This window comes from Podarcis cretensis (genome assembly GCF_951804945.1).
Source record: "Podarcis cretensis genome assembly, chromosome: 13".
Lineage (NCBI taxonomy): Eukaryota > Metazoa > Chordata > Lepidosauria > Squamata > Lacertidae > Podarcis > Podarcis cretensis.
Window position 1 is genome coordinate 41,198,069 of NC_137182.1, and position 23,850 is coordinate 41,221,918.

The window sequence follows — 23,850 nt, forward strand, 5'->3', positions numbered from 1 at the left end:
ATGGCTATGTTCTCCCTCCAGTGTTGGAGGCAGTGTGCCTTTGAACACCTGTTTCTGGGGCTTCCAAGTGGGGAGAGTTGCTCTTGTGCTCAAGTCCCACTTGTGGGCTTCCCATAGATATCTGGTCAACCACCGAGAGGAAACCACTTTGCCCTCCCATTGAAATTGTAATTGGTAGGGATTTTTAACTGCATGTGGGAAGCCATAGCAGTTAAAGGGGTATACAGAACAACATCATTTTGCAATGTGTATCTGCTGAGTAGAGAGAGAAAGGGTATTGTGGGTGACTTCATTCGGCAAACCTTTTGGAGTTCCTGTTTGTACATATTAGGAACAGAAAGTATAGTTGTTTTTAAACAAGTAGACAGATCATGAACTACTCATTGTCTGAGGAGTTCCTCTCTTTTAGAAAGAAAATGCCCCTTTCTTCACCTTCCGAAGACAAGATAGCTGTTTTTAAAGACACTTGAAGGCTGTCACCCATGTTCATGTTCAGTAAGCTGGTTTTTTGCAGCATTCTTGGAATCTTTGAAGCTTTGATGAACAGAGGTGACAGTGGGATAAAAGGAATGTGTTTTAATCACGTGTGTTTCTGTGCATGCTGATAGAAATGCAAAGCAATTCTTCTCTCAAAACACCTTAGTTAGTAAGAGAGGACCTGACCTGGTAGAAGTGTATAAAATAATGGAGGAAATGGATAGAGAAAAGCTCTTCTTCCTCTCTCATAACACTAGAACTTGTGGACGTCCAATAAAGAATGTTTGCAAGATTCACAACAGGCAAATTGAAGTGTGTCTTAACACATCGTGTAGTGAAATTACAGAACTTGCTCCTACAAGATATACTCTTGGATGGCTTTAGAGGAGGATTTGAAGAGAAGGCAAATCATGGCTACTAGCCATGATTACTGTATACTATCTCTACTGTGGAAGGCTGTATGTTTCTGAATGCCTTGGCCTGATCCAGCAGAGCTCCTCTTATGTTCTTGAGTGTATCAATCAAGGTCCAAGCTTGAGACCATTAAAAATGACATTGAGCGCTCAGAAGAAGAAGAAAAAGAAGCATGTAAGGTAAATTGGCACAGACCTCCTTATTTCTTTACACCAATTTATTGTGTCTCCAAGACTCAGGCTTTCAAAAAGAAAAAAGAAAAGAAGGGACTCTTCTGTATTGTGATGGCAGATATAAATGGGTGGATGGAACAGAGGACATGGAGCTTGACTTAAGATGGCTGGTGTTAGGAGAGAGGAAGGGGCACAGCAGGCACTGGACTGGGGTATAGAGCTCTCTAGGGCCACCACACCCCCATTCCCTAGCCACTGGGAGGCATGCCCAGGCTCTCACTCATTTCTGAGCATGCAGACACTGCCTACATTTCCCCCAGTTTTAGTTGGTGAACTACAAGGGCAGAGAAGTTGCATTTGGAAACCAATGAGGCGGCTAGGATTCCAGACTTGGTGCCAGATCCCTTGTTTATGCTGAAGTTATGACACTTCCGTTCCAGCAAGCTTATACCCGGAGGCAATATGGGTGTCTTTTAGAATGGGCTAGGGATGTGGCTCACACACTTTGGGGACATTTAAAGAGAGGCCATGGCTTGGTGTGTCTATAAAGTAAGAGCTGACTAGGTTTGGTGGTGCCGATAACTTCTTCCCAGGGTTGACTACGGCCCTTCTGGTTCTGGAGTGTAGATGACCAAGGGTTGGCTGTTCTTGCCCTTATCGTGCCAGCAGACATCAAAGAACGGGTAGACAGTGCCTGTGAAGCGCTCGTGGAAGGCAAAGATGGGAACCAGGTTGTCTTCGTCACTGGCGTCGTAGAAGGCAAGGATGCCGTCATCAAAGCTCAGGTAGACGCCGATGCGGCTGGGCTTCCCCTCCAGCTTCAGCGACTGTGGGTCCTTGTGTTCCACGTGGGCCTCGTATATCTTGCCTTCCTTGCAGCCCACCAGCCAAAAACCATTGGAGGGGATGGCATGGAGGCGGCCCTTGCGCCCTGCCTCGGCCGAGATGAGGCCCAGAGACCAGCGGGGCTTGTCGCTCACGATCACCTCCCAGTAATGCTCGCCTTGTGAGAAGCTCTGGTGCGACACCAGGCAGTTAGACTTATCGAAGCGCTGCGGGTCATCAGTGCTCACGGCTTGCTTGTGCTCCACGCACTCCACTCGCTTGCCATCCTCGTGCACCACCAGGTTAGCTTGGGCCGTGTCTGGGTCAAAGGTGAGGTTCTCCAAGGCTGGGGAGGAGGAAGAAGGTGAGGTCAGGGGACAAGTGCGACTATGGACATCCAAAGCTGACTAGCAGCTGCTCTCTGGGGAGATGCTACCAGAGATTGAACCTGGACCTTCTACATGCCAAGCAGATGTGCTACCACTGAGCCATGACTCTTCCCTTCTTTTTCTTTTCTTAAGGCAAGGAGTAAATCCACAGATGGGATTTCCATGCTTTATTTTTGGAACAAAAATACTTGGAATCATATTGCTCATTTTAATGTGCTAAGTTGCACAATGCAACCACAAAGGGATGTTGGTTTTTTGGTTGTGAGGGGAATTTGACTGGTCTTACAGATGCTGCAAGATATGTCATTTCCTTTGCATAGTTTTCCTGATCAAGGCCACCCCTCTCAAAGCTGCTATTAGTGCAGTTTGATGGAGTGGGGGTGTGTGGAGATGAGCACAATAAATACCTGTTCCCCCTTCTAGTAGCATCTGGGAGGGGAGGCAGTGTAGGACAGGGAAACAGCAGGGAATGGGACACCACTGCTCTAGGCAGAACTTCAGGCTCCCACAGCTGCTTTTAGTATTAAAAAGTCAAAGGACGCCCAGTCAGGGCACTCTTGATTCACTCCTAAGATTTCTGATGCTTCAAGGGTAAACCTGTAGTGTCCTGCTGAGTCCCTTTCTCCTTTCACTGATTGGCCAATGAATGTATGCAGATTTACTGCATTTGCATAATTTATCTAAGCTGCAGGTATCAGCTTCCCCAGGTGTGGAATATGGGTTACCTGGATGCAATTTTTAAAAAACCTTGTTCAGAAAAGTACACATAGCCTTGTCCAACAGCTCCTCCCTCCTTGAATCTCTACCTGGCATGAGTGCACGGAACATCTTCCTCCAGACTTGGAACTTGAACTCATCTGAAATGATGGGGAGTTGGATGTCCATGCGAGCAATTGGAGGGGACTCTCCAAGAATCTTCTGCAATCTACAGAAAGGAAAAGAAGGTGTGCATTGGGGGGTGGGGGGAATAGAAATACAAATTGCCACTGCCCCCACCTCCAGAAATTCAAGGGCATCGTTTCTCCTCTACTTTCACACTGCTATTTTAAAGCTCTGCACCAGTGGTTCCCAAATCCCTCCCCGCCACGGACCACTTGAAACTTGCTGAGAGTCTTGGCAGAGGACTAAGTTATTTATCTGCCTGCTGGAGCAAGTGTAATGTGCTGTGCTCAGTGCTGCACGGTTTTTAATTGTATCTTAATTGCTTATTTTATTTCTTGTATTGTGTTGCCATTTGAATTCCATAGAATTCAAATTGTAAGTGTACTTCACACACACATTGAGGACCACCTGAATGAAGCTGTCCATGGACCACGGTTTGGGAACCCTGCTCTGCTCTGCACAGTTCAAGTTTTGAAGATTTTCAGCAGTGGAAAGAGCATCCCAAAATGCTGGTCCTTATGTAGCCAAAACAGCCCCACCCATGCAGACAAGGACAGACAAAGGTTTGCAGAAGTACAAATAAATATAAGTAAAGAAATAGCCAAGAGAGGAAAGCCACCCAAAGAACCAAATGAGGACTGAGCATTCTCACTGGGCACAGAAGTCCCTGGCAGTGAGTCTCTCTCTCTCTCTCTCTCTCTCTCTCTCTCTCTGTGTGTGTGTGTGTGTGTTTTGTTTTGTTTTAAACTGAGGGTAAAGAGAATGAAACATGTTTGAAGATAGCAGAGCTGGGGGATTGGCTGGCATCCTGAACAAGCCCATTCCACACTGCATTCCATTATAATGCAGGTTTCAACACAGTATTCAAGTAAAATAAGGGTGATGCAAAAGAAAACCTGTCATATTGAGGATCAGATTGAACTAGAATGGTGCTCAGATTATTGGAAAGCACCTGAATGTGCTTACATCAAGAAAAAGCAGGGCTTTTTCTTCCTGCAGCACCTCTCAGGTGGGCAGCATTGCCATTCTCAGAGAACAAGGGAAGTTTTCATGCTGAGTTCCGGCACCTCTTTTTCTAGAAGAAAAAAGGTGAGTTTTTGTTGCTGTTGTAAAGAGCGGTAAGGTGAAAGGTGACTGACTTAATACAAAGCTAGGTTGTCTCACTGTGTTACAGTGGTACCTTGGGTTAGGTACTTAATTTGTTCCGGAGGTCCATTCTTAATCTGAAACTGTTCTTAACCTGAAGCACCACTTTAGTTAATGGGGCCTCCTGCTGCCGCTGCACGCCCAATTTCTGTTCTTATCCTGAAGCAAAGTTCTTAACCCGAAGCACTATCTCTGGGTTAGCGGAGTGTGTAACTTCAAATGTATGTAACATGAAGCGTATGTAACCCGAGGTACCACTGTATTTATCTACCACTTATTAACAAAGATTAATAAGCCACTTAATGAAAACTGTGTCTTTTCTGCACAAGAGCACTCATTGGCATTTCATGGACGGCATATTTCTGAATGGTTTGATCCTAACATAGGAACAGAGGGTCCCAGGAGGTCTGGAGGAATGTTATATATGTGGAGTGAAGGTCTTGTTCTGCTCATGAGGAGGTGGGTGAGGGCAGGACAGGGTCAGGTCAAGCTTAGGCAGAGCTCAGGGTTTAGAAATGGACAGCTGCTCACCTGCTGGCCACCATACAGTATTTCTGCAGAGAAAATACAGGGAAAAGAAAGAGCTTAGATTAGAATAATAAGAAGCAGCTGCTATGCCCTATTCCAGTAGGTCTCAAATTTCTTTCCCCCATGGACCACTTGAAAATTGCTTGAAAAGTCTTGGCAGAGCATTAAATGATTTTTCTGCCTTCTGTAGCAATCACAATGTGCTGTGCTAGGCACTGTATGGTTTTTAATTGTATTTTTCTATTGCTGCTTCATTTCTTACGTTGTTCACTATTGTATTAAGGAAATATAAGAAAATAAAAGAAAAGAAAGCACCGATAAAAGTACAATGAAAAATCAGCAGTGTTTTAATTTCATTTTTTTATGTAAAACAATTTTTATACACCATATAAAATAAAACTTTAAAATCCTTGATCATGTGAGGATGGGTGTATTTCAGGGAGAAGTCACAGGGGGAAAGATAAAATTGGTACCTGGGGGTTCTAGGATGGGGGTGTAGAGTTCCGTGTTTTGGAACTATGAATTATGTAACCCAATTATGTATGCCTTCCCCACAAGCCCCAATGTTTCAAGTTTCCTTTTCTAAACATGATACCGACTAGGATTTCAGATGGAGACTCTGCATGACTTGTGGGAAGTGGCAGAATGAGGTGCTGCTTCGTTGCTATTCCAACATTTTAAATTGTAGTCTTAGGCTGAAATGGGGAGAGGATTCTGCAAACGCTACAAAGTACAGTTTTGATGATCTGTAGTATTGGATCAAATATATAAAAGCTAGATAAGGGTAAAAGATGCAGTAAACATAATATTAAAGATGGAACCCATGGAGGGATGGAGAGGGGTCTAAGAGTTCGAAAGAACTCTGTATTTTGTTGATTGAATTGTTATGTTTTATATGTATAAAAAATGTTTCCCCCAAAAAAAAATAATAACAAAATTATATAAAAAAACAAATAAAAGCGGACAAGGAAAAGAACGTCCAATTGCATAAGCAGTGTAGGAATTGCATATATGTAGTGACTCATTAGCACTATGACCAAAAAAAGAGAGAAAAAGTCAGGGATGAGGACCTTTGTGGCCCTGAAGAGCCTCACCCTGAGAAACTCGGTCTGTGGTTCATCTTGCACCTCTCTCAGCACGACCTCCATCTGCCTGAGCTGGTCCAGGTAGCGGTTCATGGTCTTGCTCTCGTTTTGCAAGGCGTCTGTGGCCTGGTGCTGCACCCGCTCTGCCTCTCGGCCCAGAGAGGCCTCCAGCGCCCCCAGGAAGGCTCGCATCACCCCCAGCTGTTCGGACACTTGATGCTTGAAGCGAGACACTGTCTCCTGGAAAGGAGAAAGAGGGCTCCTGGGATCACTTCTGCACTTCATGCCCTAGTCTTTGGCATTTTCTTCCCGCCAAATAGCAGCCTTCGTTTTATCTTGGGTTCTCGCTCAGCTTTGTGTCATTCTTTCCCAGCATCCTCTTTGGCATGAAATGAAACCCCACTCAGCCTCCCTCGCAAATCCCATGGTGTTTAGGTTAGCTGTCGAGGTGGTAGTTTGCTCAGGAGGAAAATGAGTTGTGGAGACTTAAATGACTTAATTAATAAAGATATTTAAGGCTGTGTACATGCCTTAAAGCTCATCTGCCCTCAAGAATCCTGGAAACTGTAGTTTGTTAAGGGCAATGGGAATTGTAGCTCTGTGAAAGGTAACTACAGTTCCCAATGTTCTTTCTTCAGGGCTTTCTCTCCACATGAGGAAACATAATTTTCAGGCTGGGAATTAAGTGTTAACTGGCCCTCACAGAATTGAACAATCCCTTCTTCGTCAGTGAGCAGTTAGGAAAAATAGGCAGGATTTTATCAAACAGGTCTTCCTAAATATTCCGATTAAATGTTCTTTGGGCACACATCAACCCTACAAAGTGGCTTCATAGCCATTCCTTACTTCCCAGGGGACCACTGGGAATTGTAGTTTTGTGAGTAGAACCTCTCAGAAGTCCCAGGAAGCCTGGACCACTTCCAGGTTTTGTTTGCTTAGCTATAATAGAAATGAAAAGCAATGACACACAAAAGCAAAACAAGGCACTGAGGAAGAGTGAGATATAATTGGAATACATATATATTTAAGGTAACAAACACTTTTCTAGCTTCTAGCTGAAAGTGTGTGTCACAAAAGCAAGTTGTGAACCCATTGGCAAGTGTCTAAATTTGAGGCCTCCTTTGAGTTTGGAGCTCAGGTCAAATGGCCCTCCTGCTCTCCTCCTCTGATTGGCCCTTTCTGTGAGGAGCAGATGGGGATCTCCCACAGACAAGGCCAACACAAGGCATTTTGCTGCCTGAGGCAAAGGACAATATGGCAGCCACCACTTCCACATACACACGATAACTGGTTTGTCAGCTGAATATTACGCCAACCCCAACAATGGGAGAACACCTTCCAGAGCACCTGAGGGCAGCAGGCGAGTTAGTGGCTGTAGAACATGCCACGAGGTACACATATCTCAGTCTAAGCACCTGCTGCCTGAGGCACTTGCCTCACTCTGTCCAATGATGCGGCCGGCCCCAGCCACAGAGAATTATTGGGACTTCTACGGAAATACAAATCTCAAGCTTCTTTGTGGGGAAGCCATGTTAGTTAACCCTGTAAAAAAACAAACCTGTGATATAAGTTTGTAGATTAAATGTGTCCTTGCAGATAACAGTCACTCACCTCCACTTCTGCTATTTGCCGATTCAGGAGGGCAATTGTCTTCTCCTTGCGGACTTGGGCCTCTTGCAACTGGACTTGTTGCTGAGGAAGCTGCTTCTAAAATTATGCCAAGAAAAGAAAAGGGGAATAAGGCATGTGGGTCTAATCCAGAGAGGAAACCACTACTATATCTATCATTTAAAACAAATAGTTATTTAGCTGGATTTCTTTCTCCCACCCTGGTTGCAAACCTGAGAACTCAGGGTGGATGTGGTGGGTAAACCACACAGGTTGTAGTCAATGCTAGATTGACTCAGACCCTTTTAAGTTAATGGGTGTGGTTGCAATTTATTCATTTCACTGGGTCTGCTCTGAGCAGGACTAGCATGAGATGCAAACCTCACATTTGGAGTAAAAGTCCCATTAAAAACCCAAAAATACAGGTCTTAGTTCAGGTACAAAAAATATGCTTTGCATATCTAGCTCAAATCTCTGACATCTCAATAGGGCTGGGGAAGATTTCTGTCCAGTTGGGTAGCCAATATGGTGCTCTCCAGATGGTGCTGAACTACAACTCCCATCATCCCTGACCATGCAGGCTGAGCCTGATTTGAGTTGGAGTCTAGCAACATTTGGAGGGCACCATGTTGGCTAGCTTAGGGGCTTTAAACCGTAGGTCTACAGGTGTTGGTCTACAACTCCCATAATCCTCAGACAGCTTAACCAATGCACAGAGATGATGGGTGTTGTAGTCCAACGTCTGCAGACCATAGGAGAGTTTTACCACATGATACAGACTCTCCAATTGTCCCTAGTTTCCAGGAATGTCCCTGATTCAGAGAAGCCATCCTGGTTTCTGATTTGATCCTGGAATGTCCCACTTTTCCTTAGGATGTCCCTATTTTCATTGGAGAAGTGTTGGAGGATCTGGAGTTATCCGACCCCCCAAGCCATCTGAAGGCAATCCTGTATAGGGAAGGGTTTTGTTATGTTTAATGTTTTATTCTGTTTTTTATATGTTGGAAGCTGCCCAGAGTGGCTGGGGCATCCCAGTAAGATGTGTTGGGTATAAATAATAAAATTATCATTATGGAATGGGACGTACCTATTTTCATCAGAGAAATGTTGGAGGGCATGCATGATAAACTGCTTAGTTTAAACTGGGCGGTCATCTGAGGTAAATATATGAGGTTTGTCCGCTGGAGTGATTTACAAGACGAGGTAAGTCTGGTGCCAGGTAGGAAGACCTTCAAAAACTGATACCTACCTTCATCCTCTGGTGGGCCTCAGCTGCAGTGATGATGTTGTGTCCTTTGTGTTTGCCCAGGGAAGCGCACACCCCACAGATGACCTGCCGGTCCTGCTCGCAGTACACGCTCAGGGGGTCCAGGTGCTCCTCGCAGTGGTCTCGGGGCACCTGCCGGAAGCTCTCGACCAGGTGCTCCATCTGTTGGTTGATGCACAGCTGTTCCACCTTGGTGACGGCCTGGCAGGTGGGGCACCCTGTGCTCTTGCCATCTTCTTCCTTGGGCACCTTGGACAAGCAATCCTGGCAGAAGGTGTGGCCGCATTCTGCCGTCACAGGAGACTGGAAGAGCTTGAGGCAGATGGGGCAGCTGAGGTCCTGGTGCATGCCCTGAATGAGAGGCTTCTTCGACATGGTGGCAGAAAGAGCAGGAACCTGGGGGCCAAAAGAGCTTGCACTTGAGATTTTGAACCCATATTCTATCTTTATTTTGCTTAACCACACACATATCAGACCGCCAGTGCTTACATATTCTCTTCACTGGGGCAGGCACCCACCAGAAATTGGAAATACACTATTATTATTACTACCACCAACACTATTTATTATTTATTTGTTGCATTTATATCTCAGCTTTGTGCTCGAGGTGGCATATATGGTCCTCTCTTTCCTCATCGAATCCCCATGACAACCTTGTGAGGTAGTTTAGGCTGAGACGCAGTGACTCTCTGGCCCAAGGTCACCCTGTGAGCTTCATGGCAGAGTGCGGAATTTGAACCTTGGTCTTTCCCAGGTCCTAGTCCAACGCTGTAACCACTGTACCACACTGACTCATTTAGAATTGTTACTGTAACATCACAGTTCTTTTATGCCGGAGAAGCTTCCGTACAGATTCTGAGGGGAGTTGGAGACTGAGGGAGAGATGGGAGATTCTGGTGAGAGAGACCAGAGAGACTGCGGAGATTATAGTGGTGAGAAAATCAGCCAGAGAAGACAGCAGTGCATCTTCCTCAACCAGAGTATGAGACCTCTACTTCCCAGAGGCTTCCCAGAGTTCCCTGAGAAGAGGGATTTGATTGTTAAACCGCTCTGAGCATTGTAGCTCTGTGAGGGGAATAAAAGGTAAAGGTAAAGGTACCCCTGCCCGTACGGGCCAGTCTTGACAGACTCTGGGGTTGTGCGCCCATCTCACTTAAGAGGCCAGGGGCCAGCGCTGTCCGGAGACACTTCCGGGTCACGTGGCCAGCGTGACATCGCTGCTCTGGCGAGCCAGAGCCGCACACGGAAATGCCGTTTACCTTCCCGCTGGTAAGCGGTCCCTATTTATCTACTTGCACCCGGGGGTGCTTTCGAACTGCTAGGTTGGCAGGCGCTGGGACCGAACAACGGGAGCGCACCCCGCCGCGGGGATTCGAACCGCCGACCTTTCGATCGGCAAGCCCTAGGCGCTGAGGCTTTTATCCACAGTGCCACCCGCGTCCCTGTGAGGGGAATAGTGACCTCCTAACAACTCTCAGCACCCTTAACAAACCACAGCTCCCAGGATCCTTTGAAGGAACTCCTTAAAGTGGTATCATAATGCTTTAAATGCATGGTGTGGATGTGACCTTAATGTTTCTCAAGCTTGGGTCCTCAGCTGCTGTTGGACTACAACTCCCATCATTCCCGACATGCTAGCGAGGGATGATGGGAGTTGTAGTCCAACAGCAGCTTGGGACCCAACTTTGAGAAGCCGTGTGTGAATTTGTGGGAGAAACCCATTTCAACCCAGGCTCTCCTTGATTCATGGCTCAGTCTCTTAGCAACTGTCCTGCATGATAAAGGCACCCAAAGCTGGTGCCTTTCTCAAAGTGGGAATCCCAGGCTTGTTGCTCAATTGCAGAAGACTAGCACAGTTCTTCTGAGCAAGCAACCCGTGATTTCCTTGCTTTCGCCACCTCTTCCTCCCAGGCCCCGTCCTACTCAGGGCTGACTCAGGCTGAAGGATTGCAAGCCGGAGAGGAATGTGATGCCTGCAAAGCAGCTGCTGGATAATCTACAGGCCAAGCTGACAAATGCCCTATAAATAGTTCAGAAGGGGAAACTGGCATGGTAACTGGAGCCCTGCTCTGCCTTGTGGTATATTCTTGCATTTCCCGATAAACGGCTTAGCGTTCGTGATGCTGGTTGTTGTATTGCTCTGGGCTGCATGGCACTGTAAATTCGGATCTAGACAATGTAGTTTACAACTGCAGTCTTCAATTTTATCGCCTCTGTGACCGGCTTTTATTTTTATCCTGCCTTTCGTCTAAGGAGCATGGGCAGCATACACTGTTCCTCTCTCTCTCTCTGTGCCCCTTCTCAGGTTTATCAGAGCAAGCTGTGTTGTGGGTTAGGCTGAGAGATTGACGTTGATTAGGCCAAAGTCACCCAGTGATGACCTTGGGCATTAAGCAGGGATATGAATTGAAGGCTTCCTGGATCTCTGCTCAATTCTCCACACTGCCTCTCAATGATGGATAGAGGAGAAATACAGTTGTGTTGGCATTTTAATGCATGGCTGCCTAACCCACATTTCCTGAAACAATGCATGAACACAGCTAACCATTGAATGCTGCTCTTCTCCAACTTTTCCAATACTGGTCTCCAATCATAATTGCATTGCAGGTTCATAGGGAAAGGTACATATCAGGGAGAGGTATACATAAACATGCATATATTAGTGAAAACAACACATATAAATGCATTATATGAGGAAGAAATGCATTTTAGTAAAAACATCCTGATGAACTTTCATGATAAGCTAATTCTAGGTGGCAATAGAGAAAATACGCGTTTCGTGTTTCACAGGAATTTGGGCAAAGTTGGATTCAGTGGATTAACCTAAGCCTTGAAAAGCAGAGAGGTCTGAAAGGGGAAGTGGAGAAGAGTGACGTTCTTCCTCCTGCAACTCTGTGTACTTTCTGAGGGAGGAAAAAGGAACTGCCCTCACCACCTCATGACAAAGGGGCCAGTGAGTGGGTTATATGACCAGAGGCTTTATGGGCACCAGGGGGAGAATTCAATGGCATCGCTGTGCCCACGGGCACCATGCTGGCAACCCCTGCTCCATCACATCCCTGAAAGTGACACCTTTGGGGTGTTATCTTAGCCTTTCAAGGGATGCAAGAAGCCCTTTGAAAGCCTTACCTAGATTTCCCAAGAATCAAGCATCAGATCTACCTTTAAGGTATAGACGTCCCAGCTTCAGAGTCCTTCCAAAATTATATTGTAACTCTCCATATCATGCCTTTCTGCCTAGGACCACCTGGTTCATCTAATCTCCTTTTACAGAACAACCTGCAGCATCCACCTCACCTTTAATTTATGCTTGCAGTGGAGGCCCAGCAATAAATTCAAAAATGGGCGCAAATGCCAGATAGGTGCTTGCTGGCTGCAAAGAACAGGGACTGTGCTGCCCAAGACTTTCGCCTTATCTGCTGCACTCAACTGGGCAGCATTTGGACGTTTCTCCCCTCCGTCACTCCCTTCCACATTTGAAGAACCTGCAATACCCACCAGGTATTTTTTTTTTATTAAAAATTATCTGTTTAACCAACCCTTAAATAAAGCGCCAGCCCAATCCTCTAGCTTTTGGGGATGTATCTGGAACATGGTTAAAGGCATGAAGTAAGAAGCGGAAGAGAAAGAAAGAAAAAGAAAGGAAGATCTTACTAGGACAGACAAGCGTTGAAGAGAGGCAGCAGCGTCCAGAGAGGGAACAGCCAGAGATCAGAGAGGCAGCAAGGAGACACCAACCATCCCCGGACGGGCACAGAAGCCAAGTGACTGACCCTTGGTCCCGCCCTGATTCTAACTATATATAGCTCTATAGGGCACCGTACTTCTGGGAAGGCTGGGGTGCGGGGGGTGCCCTGGAGGAAAAGGCGGCTGGTGTGTGGGAGGATTCCTCCCCCTCACCAAAGATGCCACTCAAATGACTTGGCCCAAGAATATTTATTCCTTGATGCAGCCTTCTCTGCAGATTCAAGGGCGCCTCCTAGAGGCGAATGCCTGACATTGTGGCATAAAATACCTAACTCCCTGCTTGTTGCTATGGGGGGAGGGCAAGGGACAGCCCCTTAGTTGCATTCTTGAGTGGATGGAGCAGCTGAGGGCTGGGGAAAGTGGAAGCTCTAGTTTCCTAGCAAAGGATATTGCAGACTGACAGCCAACTTGACCATTACATTTGGCATTTGGGGATTTTCAGGAATAGGCAGAGGGAACTGAGCTGGGTGGAATAAGACATGGGTGGGGGATGAAGCGCGATTTTCTGGGTGAGTCATGGACTGGGTAGTATTTGGGGTGAACACTGGGTACAGGAGGTGATTAGATGGTGAACCTGCACCACAACTGTGTATCAGGATGGGGTTTTTTTTCTGCCCCTGTGGGCAGTGCCAGATTTACATATAAGCTAAACAAGCTATAGCCTAGGGCCCCACTCTCTTGGGGGCCCCAAAAAAATTTAAAAGGAAAAAAACCTTGATACTTCTTCTCAATTGTATTTCAGTTCAACAATTGCTTTGATATAATACATATTTTGTTATGTGCAAGTGGCTATGGACACCTATTAGGTCCATAAATTACCATATAGCATATATTCAACATGAAAAACAGTGGCAATTTGTTGTTGACAAAGGACAGCTGGACATATAAAGGGCCCCATTACCTTCAGTAGCTTAGGGCCTCATCAAACCAAAATACGGCCCTGCCATTGGACCAACTTTGTGTTGTCCCACCCACCTGTCAAAATCTCAGACGTGGAGTTCCCATGCTTGGGAACGGCAGCACAAGAGGCCTTGCCAACCTGACGGTTAGCAAGCCAGTTTGTGTTGCTTTCAACCTCTGATTCTGGTGGCTTCAAAAAAAGCTCTGTGAGGGAGAAATTGCTTCCACTGCATGGAAACTGCTCCCTGCCGACTTGAGAATGATGCCCTCCTACCAACCATCCTCTGACAGGCAGTTGGGAGTGGGCCCTGCTCCAGCAAAGGGTCAGTTGGGAAGCCACTTTGTCTGGATGGTTCCCTTGAAGCCCTGCCCTTACCTGCCCCACACCTGACATAACATTTGACATCAGGTGTAGTGTGGGGGGAAGTGGCTTCCCAAAAGCAGCCTGGTGGGCCATGTTTGGAGATTCCCTGCCCTGCTGTATCACTTCAGACTGAAAATGGAGACCCAGGTGTGTTCTGGTCCAGGTTTGCCAGGGAGAAAAGGTTCCAGGCCAGGCATCACCCTGGCATCTCGGTTTTCTAGAAGCACTGCCTGCAATCTGAAGTGGTACAGCACTGACACAGTTTTACATGATCCCCTCCTCCTCCGGGAACCTTACAAGGACCCTGCGAGAAAAGTTAGGAAGATTGGTGTCTTAGTAGTTGAGGTCCAAGCTTCAGGTCTAGTGAGGAATCTTTGAAGGAATGGGGGCCATGACCCTGAGCCTTAAATCCGAAAGCATGTCTCCCTCTCAACTGGGCAAGTGCGGAGTGATTAACTCCCCAGCTCCTTTTGGTACCATAGGCCAGGGGTCAGCAAGGTTTATCTTGCCTGGGTCGGATCGGTCCCACAGAGAGCCCTCTGTGGGCTGGATCGTGCGATTTCCGGTGCTGCGGAAGCGGGTCCCCACGCCGTGCCGGTTTAGCGCAGCGCACAAGTGGGCAACTTGGTTTGGGGGTGGGGAGGGGCGGCTCAAACGACCTCTGCTGGCCATTTCTGGCCCATGGGCCTTAGGTTGCTGACCCCTGCCATACGCTATGCGGCCTTCGATGCTGTCACCCAACTGCAAACTTTGTCAAGCTGTTCCCTTGAAGCAGCCCTACAGAGGCACCTAGTGGCTGACTTGCAGTGCCTCCTCACTTCCTGGCTGGGTTTGTAATGTGTAATGATCTGTTTGCTGGGAGATTGGACAGTGCTGACAATTGAATGAGCATTGAATAGGCTAAGCAAATCAGTCTCTTAAGCTTAAGCCAAGAAAGAGTATTCTCTATAAGACTGAGTATCAAAATACATATCAAGACTTTGAGATTAGACCACTGAAGAAGAACTATCTTGGGAGTGTGCTACCTGCAAGCCCCAGTAAAAGCCCCAGTAAAAGGGCCCCATTGGGGGCGAACAGCGGCCTATTGATTATTTGGATTGCCAGGGCGAAACAGGTGCAAAAAGCTGGCACCCTGTCGTCTACAACTTTATTGTCTACAACTCCACTAGCATCTCTCGGTATTGTGAATAACACCGAACTTACCTTTGGTTGGTATCTTCATGAACTTATCTAAAAGACTGAGTTAAGCATTTGAAAAATCTATGGAAACCAAACATTATAAGTTCATTATAAGTTCGCAAGTCTCTGTGGCTTGGTTTAATGTTTTGTATTTTTCTCAGAAGGTTAATAAAGTATGTTTAATTATTGTTCTGTGTTGCATGAGTGTTGCATGAGTCGCACTACTACTATTGAATGAGCATTGGCTTCTGATTTGTTTGTGGGGAGGTGAGATGACATTGCATCCAAGTAAGTGCTATCCCACACTTTCCAGCGCATTTCTTCTTCACTTTCCTTATCACAAAAAGTCTGGTCTTTGGGGGAAGCAGATTGATTGCACAGGACCTCCCAGTCAACTGTCATTGCACAACCTGAAATTGCTGATATGTGATTGAATCCCACCCGAAAATAGCAACAGTCTGGAAGCAGCCTGAGTCGGCTGCATTCCCCTATTAGCCTGGTTTCCAGGAAACGTTTGCACAAAGATGACTCCAGAGCAGAGCCAAGAGGTGTGTCAGTGAAATATTAGGTTTGAAGAAACAAAACATCTGCTCAAAGGGGCAAAAACCATGAGATCACTGGATGGAAGAATGGTTTTAACTGCAACTGCTTTTAGAATGTTTTTTTTTTAAAAAAAAACTTTTATCTGTTTTTGATTTTTTAAAAAATTGTAATTGCTTTTAGAATGCTTTAACTGTTTTAGAAGGTTTGGTTTTGGTTTTTAAAATGTGTGCCTGCTGTCCTGGGCAAGAAGGGCAGGATGTAAATTCAATAAATAATAATAAATATTAGTATCAGACAGTCAAAGGTTCTGCTCAAATGGGTGGTATACTTGGTTCAGATAAACAAAAGATCTGTTCAAAGGGGCCTGACCAATCACTCACCTAGTTCAGCATTTTCTATAGGGAAAGCCGTTACAGGAATAGCAACAAGGATCTGGAATCACCTTAAAGAGCAACATATTCATTATGGCATAAGCTTTCATGGGTCCACTTCATCAGATGAATGAAGCATTAACCTCAGTTTGCAGGAGTACATGTGCAATGTGCATGCAGGTGGAAAAGTGGAGTTAAGTGCCAATGAAATGCAAAAAGTAAAGCCTGTAGCAATTCAACCAGAGGTGGGTTTGCCATCCCTGAATCAGTGCTATGAAGAATAAGGCCAGTGACCATTCACAATTCCTCTCTTGGAGAAAGGCAGCTTTCAAGTCACCGTGTTCTGAAATGTTCTTCTACTGGTTTGTGAATATTTCTGATTTTTTTTCTACTGTCAGATGTATGTTCATTTAGTCCAGCAAGGTAGGACTTTGAGGCAGATGCCCAGGAACCCACCGTAGCGCAGTGGCATAGCGTGGGTTGTCAGCACCCGGGGCAAGGCAAGTAATTTGCGCCCCCTAACCCGTGGATTTGCACCCCTAACCCCCAGATGTTGTGCCCGGTGCAGCCGGCCCCCCCTGCACCCCCACGCTGCGCCACTGCCATAGCGGAATGACCAGGAGGGACGCGAAAAGCAGGCCTGGCTCGCCACATTTTTAAGTCTGTGCAATGATACCCTTTGCCATCTCAAGGGAGCTCCTGCCCCCCCCCATGAGAATATTAGGCCCTATCTGCACCATGTTTTGTACAGGCGGAGAGGCTCCCTGGGCAACCTCACATTATGCGGGAGGTTCCAGCTCCTTCCAACTAGGAAACTAGCCAGGATTCAGCCCTGGTAGCACTGGGAAAGGGGCTAAAGGCAGCGTGCTAGGACTGCGCTACCTCCATCTGGCCACTCGAGGGCACTCCTGTACAGTATAAGTAATCGCTTTTGCGCCTGCTGATAAGCACCAAAACCCTAGAATGCCAAAGGTTGTTTTGTGTGGAAAAGGAAAGAATTTTCCTTATTTTATGCATGAAAAAATCAGAAAGTCAGCTTGACCTTCAGGTTTCTGTTTAAGCAAAGAGATCGTGGTTAGAGATTATGCAATCTTGCTGACAGGTTGGAGGAGCTCCCTCCAGCTATGCGATCTTTTGTGAGATCTACCCCATCTAAAAACCTCTGAAAGAAGCCCAATAATTATAGCCTCTGACGCCTCCTTTCTCCTACACAAGCATTCAAAATGCTTTACAGTACTTAATTAAGCTGGAACAGCTTTTAAATGGTTTACTGCTTGAATCGTTTACCGAGGCAGGCTGCAGGGAGGCAAATGAACCCCATAATTCCTAAGTCAAGTACAGTGGTTGTTGTTGTTTAGTCGTTTAGTCGTGTCCGTCTCTTCGTGACCCCATGGACCAGAGCACGCCTGGCACTTCTGTCTTCCACTGCCTCCCGCAGTTTGGTCAGACTCATGTTTGTAGCTTCGAAGACACTATCCAACCATCTCGTCCTCTGTCGTCCCCTTCTCCTTGTGCCCTCCATCTTTCCCAACATCAGGGTCTTTTCCAGGGAGTCTTCTCTTCTCATGAGGTGGCCAAAGTATTGGAGCCTCAGCTTCACGGTCTGTCCTTCCAGTGAGCACTCAGGGCTGATTTCCTTCAGAATGGATAGATTTGATCTTCTTGCAGTCCAAGAGTCTCCTCCAGCACCATAATTCAAAAGCATCAATTCTTCAGCGATCAGCCTTCTTTATGGTCCAGCTCTCACTTCCATACATCACTACTGGGAAAACCATAACATAGTACAGTGGTACCTCGGGTTAAGTACTTAATTTGTTCCGGAGGTCTGTACTTAATCTGAAACTGTTCTTACCTGAAGCACCACTTTAGCTAATGGGGCCTCCTGCTGCTGCCGCGCCACTGGAGCACGATTTCTGTTCTTATCCTGAAGCAAAGTTCTTAACCCGAGGTACTAGTTCTGGGTTAGTGGAGTCTGTAACCTGAAGCGTATGTAACCCAAGGTACCACTGTACACAAAAGTTTCTTAGGTCTTTTTAAACCGGGGGGTGGCCTCCTCCCGCGGCTATTGAAAAACAAGCTCGCCTAATCGAACAGCTCATCTCAACTTAGCCAGCAGGAGTCACGTGTTGCAAACAAAAAACAGGATCGCGAAAGGCAGAAGCGAAAGCGCCGGGTGAGCAAACGGAGACGGATGCATTCTCTTGCATTTGCTCAGCGCTCGCCTCTTTCTCAGCGCGGAAAGGAAGCGGCGGCAGCTCCTCGTCCGGCTCCTCCCTCTTCCTCGGAGGACGGAAACGGATCCTGGGCGATCCTGGGCCTCCTTCCTTGGGTCTCCCCGGCGCGCGCTCGGGCTAAAGGGGCGCGATGGCCAAGAGCGCCCGGCAGCGCCTGATGGACGCCCTGGAGAACTTGCACGACGGCGAGCTGCGCAAGTTCAAGGCCAAGCTGGCCGAGATCCCGCTCGAGGAAAGCCACGAGCACATCCCCCGAGGGCGGCTGGAGAAGGCGGACGCGGTGGATCTGTCCAGTCTGCTGATCAGCTACTACAAGCAGGATTACACCCTGCGCCTCACCGCGCAGGTCTTGGACGAGATCCACTGCAAGGACCAGGCGCAGAAGCTCCGCGGAGGCGGCGAGAAGAGTAAGGGAGGAGGGGGAGGCTGGCCGGGAGACAAGCGTGGATCCGGATCATCTCATTGGACGAGGGGAAGGGAGGCGAGGGGGGGCGGAACTTTCCCAGGTTCTCTTTCAGGTCCGTCCAGATCAACTCATCAGGAGTTGGTCCGAGGAGCTCTTTCTTCAAGGTCTAGTGAGGCGCCTCTGAAATATTAGGTACACTTTTGCAAGGAAAGCCACATAAAGAGGGGGAGGAGTGATTTTGAAATCAGCAGATCCTCACCACGTACCTTCTTCCTCGCTACCCTAATAATAATAATAATAATAATAATAATAATAATATTTATACTCCGCCCATCTGGGTGGCTTCCAGCACTTATAAAAATGTCAGATAACGTCAAACATTAAAAACTTCCTGATATAGGGCTGCCTTCAGATGCGTTCTAAAAATTGTGTAGTTCTTTATTTCCTTGACCTCATTTGGTAGGGCGTTCCACAGGGAGGGTTCCACTGCGGAGCAGGCAGTACCACCCCAATATGGAAATTAAATCCTATTTGGAAATCGTACCCAATATATTTCTCAATCACTCAATTCTGTCCGCAGAGCGCTTTTCTTTTCAGTAATGTTACAAATTAAAACTTAAAACCACAGGACTGTCAAAACACATCCACCCATGCCACGTGTCTTGACATACTTGTCCTGCAAACTAGAAGCTATGATCTTCTTTCCACTTTTCTCCATTTGGAAGTATTTCAAAATTCCCACAGAATAAATGCATATAGCAGGTATTTAAATATCTTACTGTTTTCCGTTGCATCCTCTGTGCATCTTTACATCACCTTCATTTTACATCACTGCCTCTCAGCTGTTGTATTTTTCTCCTTTCTACATTTCCAGAAATTAGTTTCTTGATATTTAGTGGCCTTATAATCATGAAAGGGTTGCTTATTTCATGCATCTAAAAATCACATCCATTGAAATGCAGAGATGGTGTTATGCTTCTGTTAAATGGGTGGAAATGTTTCCAGGTCCACCCATTCCTGATTATTGTTGGAGCTGGTTTGGGGGGCCCAGAGGTGCCTTTGGTGGAACTGCCCTGCCATCAAGAGTTTTGGGGTAAAATTCTAATGAGGTATCAGAAAGAAAACATTTTTAATTTTGTCTATAATCATGAATGATGTTTGTGTGGAATGGGAAACTCAAAACATCAACTCTCTTTTCTGTTCCAGCTGCTTGCTGTAACCCTCAGATCCCTGTGCCTTCCACCAGTACCACCTCTGGAAGAAATGGTGAGCTCCAGCCTCTATCTTCTTAAATATTGTCCATCCCCCATCAACATCCATAAGATAGCCTCCAGGTCCCTCCTAGCTGTTGGCCTTCGCTCCAGCCTACAGTAATCTTCTCCCTTAAGCCAGATCCACACTACAGTGGTACCTCAGGTTACATACGCTTCAGGTTACAGATGCTTTAGGTTACAGACTCCGCTAACCCAGAAATATTACATCGGGTTAAGAACTTTGCTTCAGGATGACAACAGAAATCGTGCAGCGGCAACGCAGCGGCGGCAGCAGGCCCCACTAGCTAAAGTAGTGCTTCAGGTTAAGAACAGTTTCAGGTTAAGAACAGACCTCCAGAACGAATTAAGTTCTTAACCCGAGGTACCACTGTACAGCAAATGCCTGTCAATTTCATGCTGCTTTAATTGTCCAGGCTTCCCACACACACAAAAAATGGGAATAGTAGTTTGCAGTAAGCCATACTTAGCCACGGAAAAAGCAAAGGCAGCTGTGTCTGTATTATTTACTTAGCCAATGGCAAGAGCTTTCCTTAGGAAAAAGAGAAGAGCTCACCAGGACATTGCATAGAGGAGCAAGGCAGACGCACATAAAATATAAAGAGGAATGTACTCTGCTGCTAACTCACTAGCATGAGTGAGGAAGGATGATATTTAATCAATATATCGTCTTCTACTAGCCACAACATTCCCACAGATTCCACATACAGTGGTACATCAGGTTAAGTACTTAATTTGTTCCGGAGGTCTGTTCTTAACCTGAAACTGTTCTTAACCTGAAGCACCACTTTAGCTAATGGGGCCTCCTGCTGCCGCTGCGCTGCCGGAGCACGACTTCTGTTCTCATCCTGAAGCAAAGTTCTTAACCCGAGGTAATATTTCTGGGTTAGCAGAGTCCGTAACCTGAAGCGTATATAACCTGAGGTACCACTGTACACAGGAACAACACAAGAATCTGCCTCGTGTAGAGTCAACCCATCTAGCTTAGTACTGCCGACACTGACTTGCTTTCCCACTTCTACCTGGATATGCTAGAGAATGAATCTGGGACCTTCTGCATCCCCTGCAGATGCTCCACCGCTGAGCTGTGTCCCTTCCCCCGCCTGTGGACACCCTTGAGGAACCCATAGTCTTCCCTCACAGAGAGGACAAGTGGAAATGTCTGGTGTGTGGCTGGATCCCTTGATTCTGGTTCTTCCTTTGGCAGAGACACAGCCTCCAGCCCCACCAGAGCAGCATTTCATTGAGCGGCACCGGGAGGCCCTGATCCAGAGGACGGCCACCGTGGAGGGGATCCTGGATGTGCTGCATGGCGATGTCCTGGATGACGAGCAGTACCAAAAGATCTCCGCCAAAAGCACCAGCCAGGAAAAAATGCGGGAGCTCTACAGGTTGCTGCCCAGCTGGAACCAAGCTTGCAAGGATAAGCTCTACAAAGCCCTGAAGATGAAAAACAGGTTCCTCGTTGCCGACCTGGAAGGATAAAGAGGCAGCCAAGGCACAGCCCCATTCTGGGGCACAGGAATTCCGCCTCGGCATGTCAGGGGACTACCTTGAAGCCATGTAATATCTTGTATGAGCAAGAAAAACAAGGAAATATACTTTGGGGGAGGAAATGCAGGCAGCCACAGCGGGAAGAACCTGGAGGAGGCCGTCACTCGGGGACACTGGAGTGAGAAGGAACATGAATCTGTCCTCTTTGATAAAGGCCAATTCTATTTTCTCTTTGTGTTTAGCCCCCTTGGTGCTTGTAGGAACCATAATGTGTGGGAATGTTCTTGGATGCAAGAGAGGATGGATTGTTTGATTATAGCCTTTCCAACTTGGGTTAACAAGTTCACAATTTAGCAGAGTAACATTCCCCTTTTTAAACTTACAGTGGATGTGTTTGCTCAGGCTCGCTAAAGCCTCTATAATAACTGTTCTGGTATTTCCCCCTTATTCCCTCATAAAAGATAAGACACGACACAGTCTTCTACAAATGTATAAAAAGAGTTTACTCACATTCTGTTCACAATCAGATCCCAGAAGGCAGACTTAGCTTAGAGAAGTAACAGACACCTTGAAACTATCTTATAAGGAGACAGTTCCTCTGAGTATCTTTGGCTAAGCAGATGTTGCTTCTTTGATGCATGTAGTCAAAGAGAGAGAAATGGCTGCCCTGCCCTGTGCTTTTGTCGTTACCTGCACAGGTGAGGCCACACCCACCTCTAGTCACATGCAGAGGAAGTCTGTCCCAACCCAGAAGGAAACAGGAAGTTTACTTGCTGGCTGGACAAACATCCCTCCCCATGTGTAAAGATGTTCACTCTAGGAATGTTGTACAGTGGTACCTCGGGTTAAGTACTTAAATTGTTCCGGAGGTCCGTTCTTAACCTGAAACTGTTCTTAACCTGAAGCATCACTTTAGCTAATGGGGCCTCCTGCTGCTGCCGCGCTGCCGGAGGACGATTTCTGTTCTCATCCTGAAGCAAAGTTATTAACCTGAAGCACTATTTCTGGGTTAGCGGAGTCTGTAACCTGAAGCGTATGTAACCTGAAGCGTATGTAACCCGAGGTACCACTGTACTTAACTGCTCTTGTGTTTCACATCCCACATGATGCCCTCAGAGAACCCACTGGCGCCTGCCAAGGTCCCCTCCCCCTCCCAGATTCATTTTTTTCTTTAAAAAACTGGTGGTTGGTAGGTCATTTTTTTGGCGGGGGGTCCTTGTTTAGAAACCTGTTCTCTGCTTTTGTGAGATGTTTGAGGTGTTTTGAGTGGGTAGGTTCTGAGCATTGCCATTTCCCCCCTGTGAATTGGGATTTTGTAGTGCCCATGGCAGTTTCTTAGGTTTCCAAATGGACCCCTGATCCCCAAAAGTTTAGGGAAATCTGCTCTACAGAAAACGATTCTACCTCCTATATGAGGAACAGACAAGCAGGGGCTGTTGTATTGCCTGGATTCTAACCTTTCCACCCAGTGAAGAGGTGGCGAATAAGCTAGTACATTTTGTTATTGGTACTATATTTATCATTTTTCAAATACTTAAAATTGACTAAGGACTTGTAAGCAGATTAAAAGTCCTACCTCACCGGCTTGCAATCTAAAATTCAGAACCCAAAAGGAAAAAGAGAAGAGGAGGGAAGAGGAAAACAAGCAACTTCTAGCACTAGCTCTTAGTTACATGGTTCTTGGTAGGATGAGCTTGAATGAAACATTTCAGGGAGGAGAGGAGCTGGATGGCAGCTGTTTGCTTAGCTGAGCCAAGGGAGAAGGCTTTCTGCTCCACCTCCAGTGCAGCCATGTGGCTACTGGCTGATGATAGTTTAGAGGGAGGAGGTGGCGGCTAATGGACACAGATCTCTCAAGCTCTTTCTCTGCAGCAGCTATACAATTTAAGGGATAAATTGCTTTGCATGCAGATGGTCCCGCGTTCAATCTCCTCTTTGAAACTTTGGAAAATCGCTGCCTGTCAGTGTAGACAGTACTGAACTAGATTGCCCAAATAATCTGACTCAGTACAGTGGTATCTTGGTTCTCAAACTTAATCTGTTCCGGAAGTCCATTCCAAAACCAAAGCGTTCCAAAACCAAGGCTCGCTTTCCCATAGAAAGTAATGCAAAATGGATTAATCCGTTCTAGACTTTTAAAAAACAACCCCTAAAACAGCAATTTAACATGAATTTTACTATCTAACAAGACCATTGATTTATAAAATGAAAGCAATAATTAATGTACTGTACTATAAATAAATAAGACAGTACTGTATTGTAGATGTGAAAAATTAAAATTACATTTTTTTCTTACCTTCACTGATGATAGTCATTGTTTGGATGGGGGGGAGGGGGCTTTTATCCATTTCCACAGTCACACAATCAATCAGTAGCTGAACTGGCTTCCACACAGTCACAAAAACAAATTAACCGAAAAAGCTTCAAGAACAAAAACGCAAAATAAATAGCAAAAACAAAAGCACCAAATAAAGTGGTACCTTGGTTCTTGAACTTCATCCGTTCCGGAAGTCCATTTGACTTCTGAAATGTTTGAAAACTAAGCCA

The 23,850-nt window shown here is 46.4% G+C and overlaps 2 protein-coding genes across 4 annotated transcripts; one reads left to right on the forward strand and one right to left on the reverse strand.

Annotated features, from left to right (window-relative positions):
• Positions 1-1,090: 1,090 nt before the first annotated feature.
• Positions 1,091-12,600, reverse strand: TRIM72 (tripartite motif containing 72). The gene is made up of 7 exons (XM_079950278.1): positions 12,449-12,600; positions 8,777-9,190; positions 7,531-7,626; positions 5,929-6,159; positions 4,838-4,860; positions 3,085-3,203; positions 1,091-2,235 (listed from the first exon to the last, which is right to left on the reverse strand). The coding sequence occupies exons 2-7, from the start codon at positions 9,167-9,169 to the stop codon at positions 1,664-1,666; spliced, it is 1,434 nt and encodes a 477-aa protein (XP_079806404.1). The 5' UTR covers positions 9,170-9,190; positions 12,449-12,600; the 3' UTR covers positions 1,091-1,663.
• A 5,349-nt stretch (positions 12,601-17,949) lies between these two features.
• On the forward strand, positions 17,950-23,604 carry LOC307201258 (apoptosis-associated speck-like protein containing a CARD). 3 transcript variants are annotated; one of them, XR_013832659.1, is made up of 4 exons: positions 17,959-18,539; positions 19,745-19,804; positions 21,017-22,642; positions 23,020-23,604. XR_013832659.1 is itself a non-coding variant. In XM_079950309.1 (3 exons), the coding sequence occupies exons 1-3, from the start codon at positions 18,263-18,265 to the stop codon at positions 21,292-21,294; spliced, it is 615 nt and encodes a 204-aa protein (XP_079806435.1). In that variant the 5' UTR covers positions 17,959-18,262; the 3' UTR covers positions 21,295-23,604. The 3 variants fall into 3 exon arrangements, 2 of the variants coding, with proteins under 2 accessions (XP_079806436.1, XP_079806435.1); XM_079950309.1 differs by having other exon boundaries at positions 21,017-23,604; XM_079950310.1 differs by lacking the exon at positions 19,745-19,804 and having other exon boundaries at positions 17,950-18,539; positions 21,017-23,604.
• The last annotated feature ends 246 nt before the right edge of the window (positions 23,605-23,850 follow it).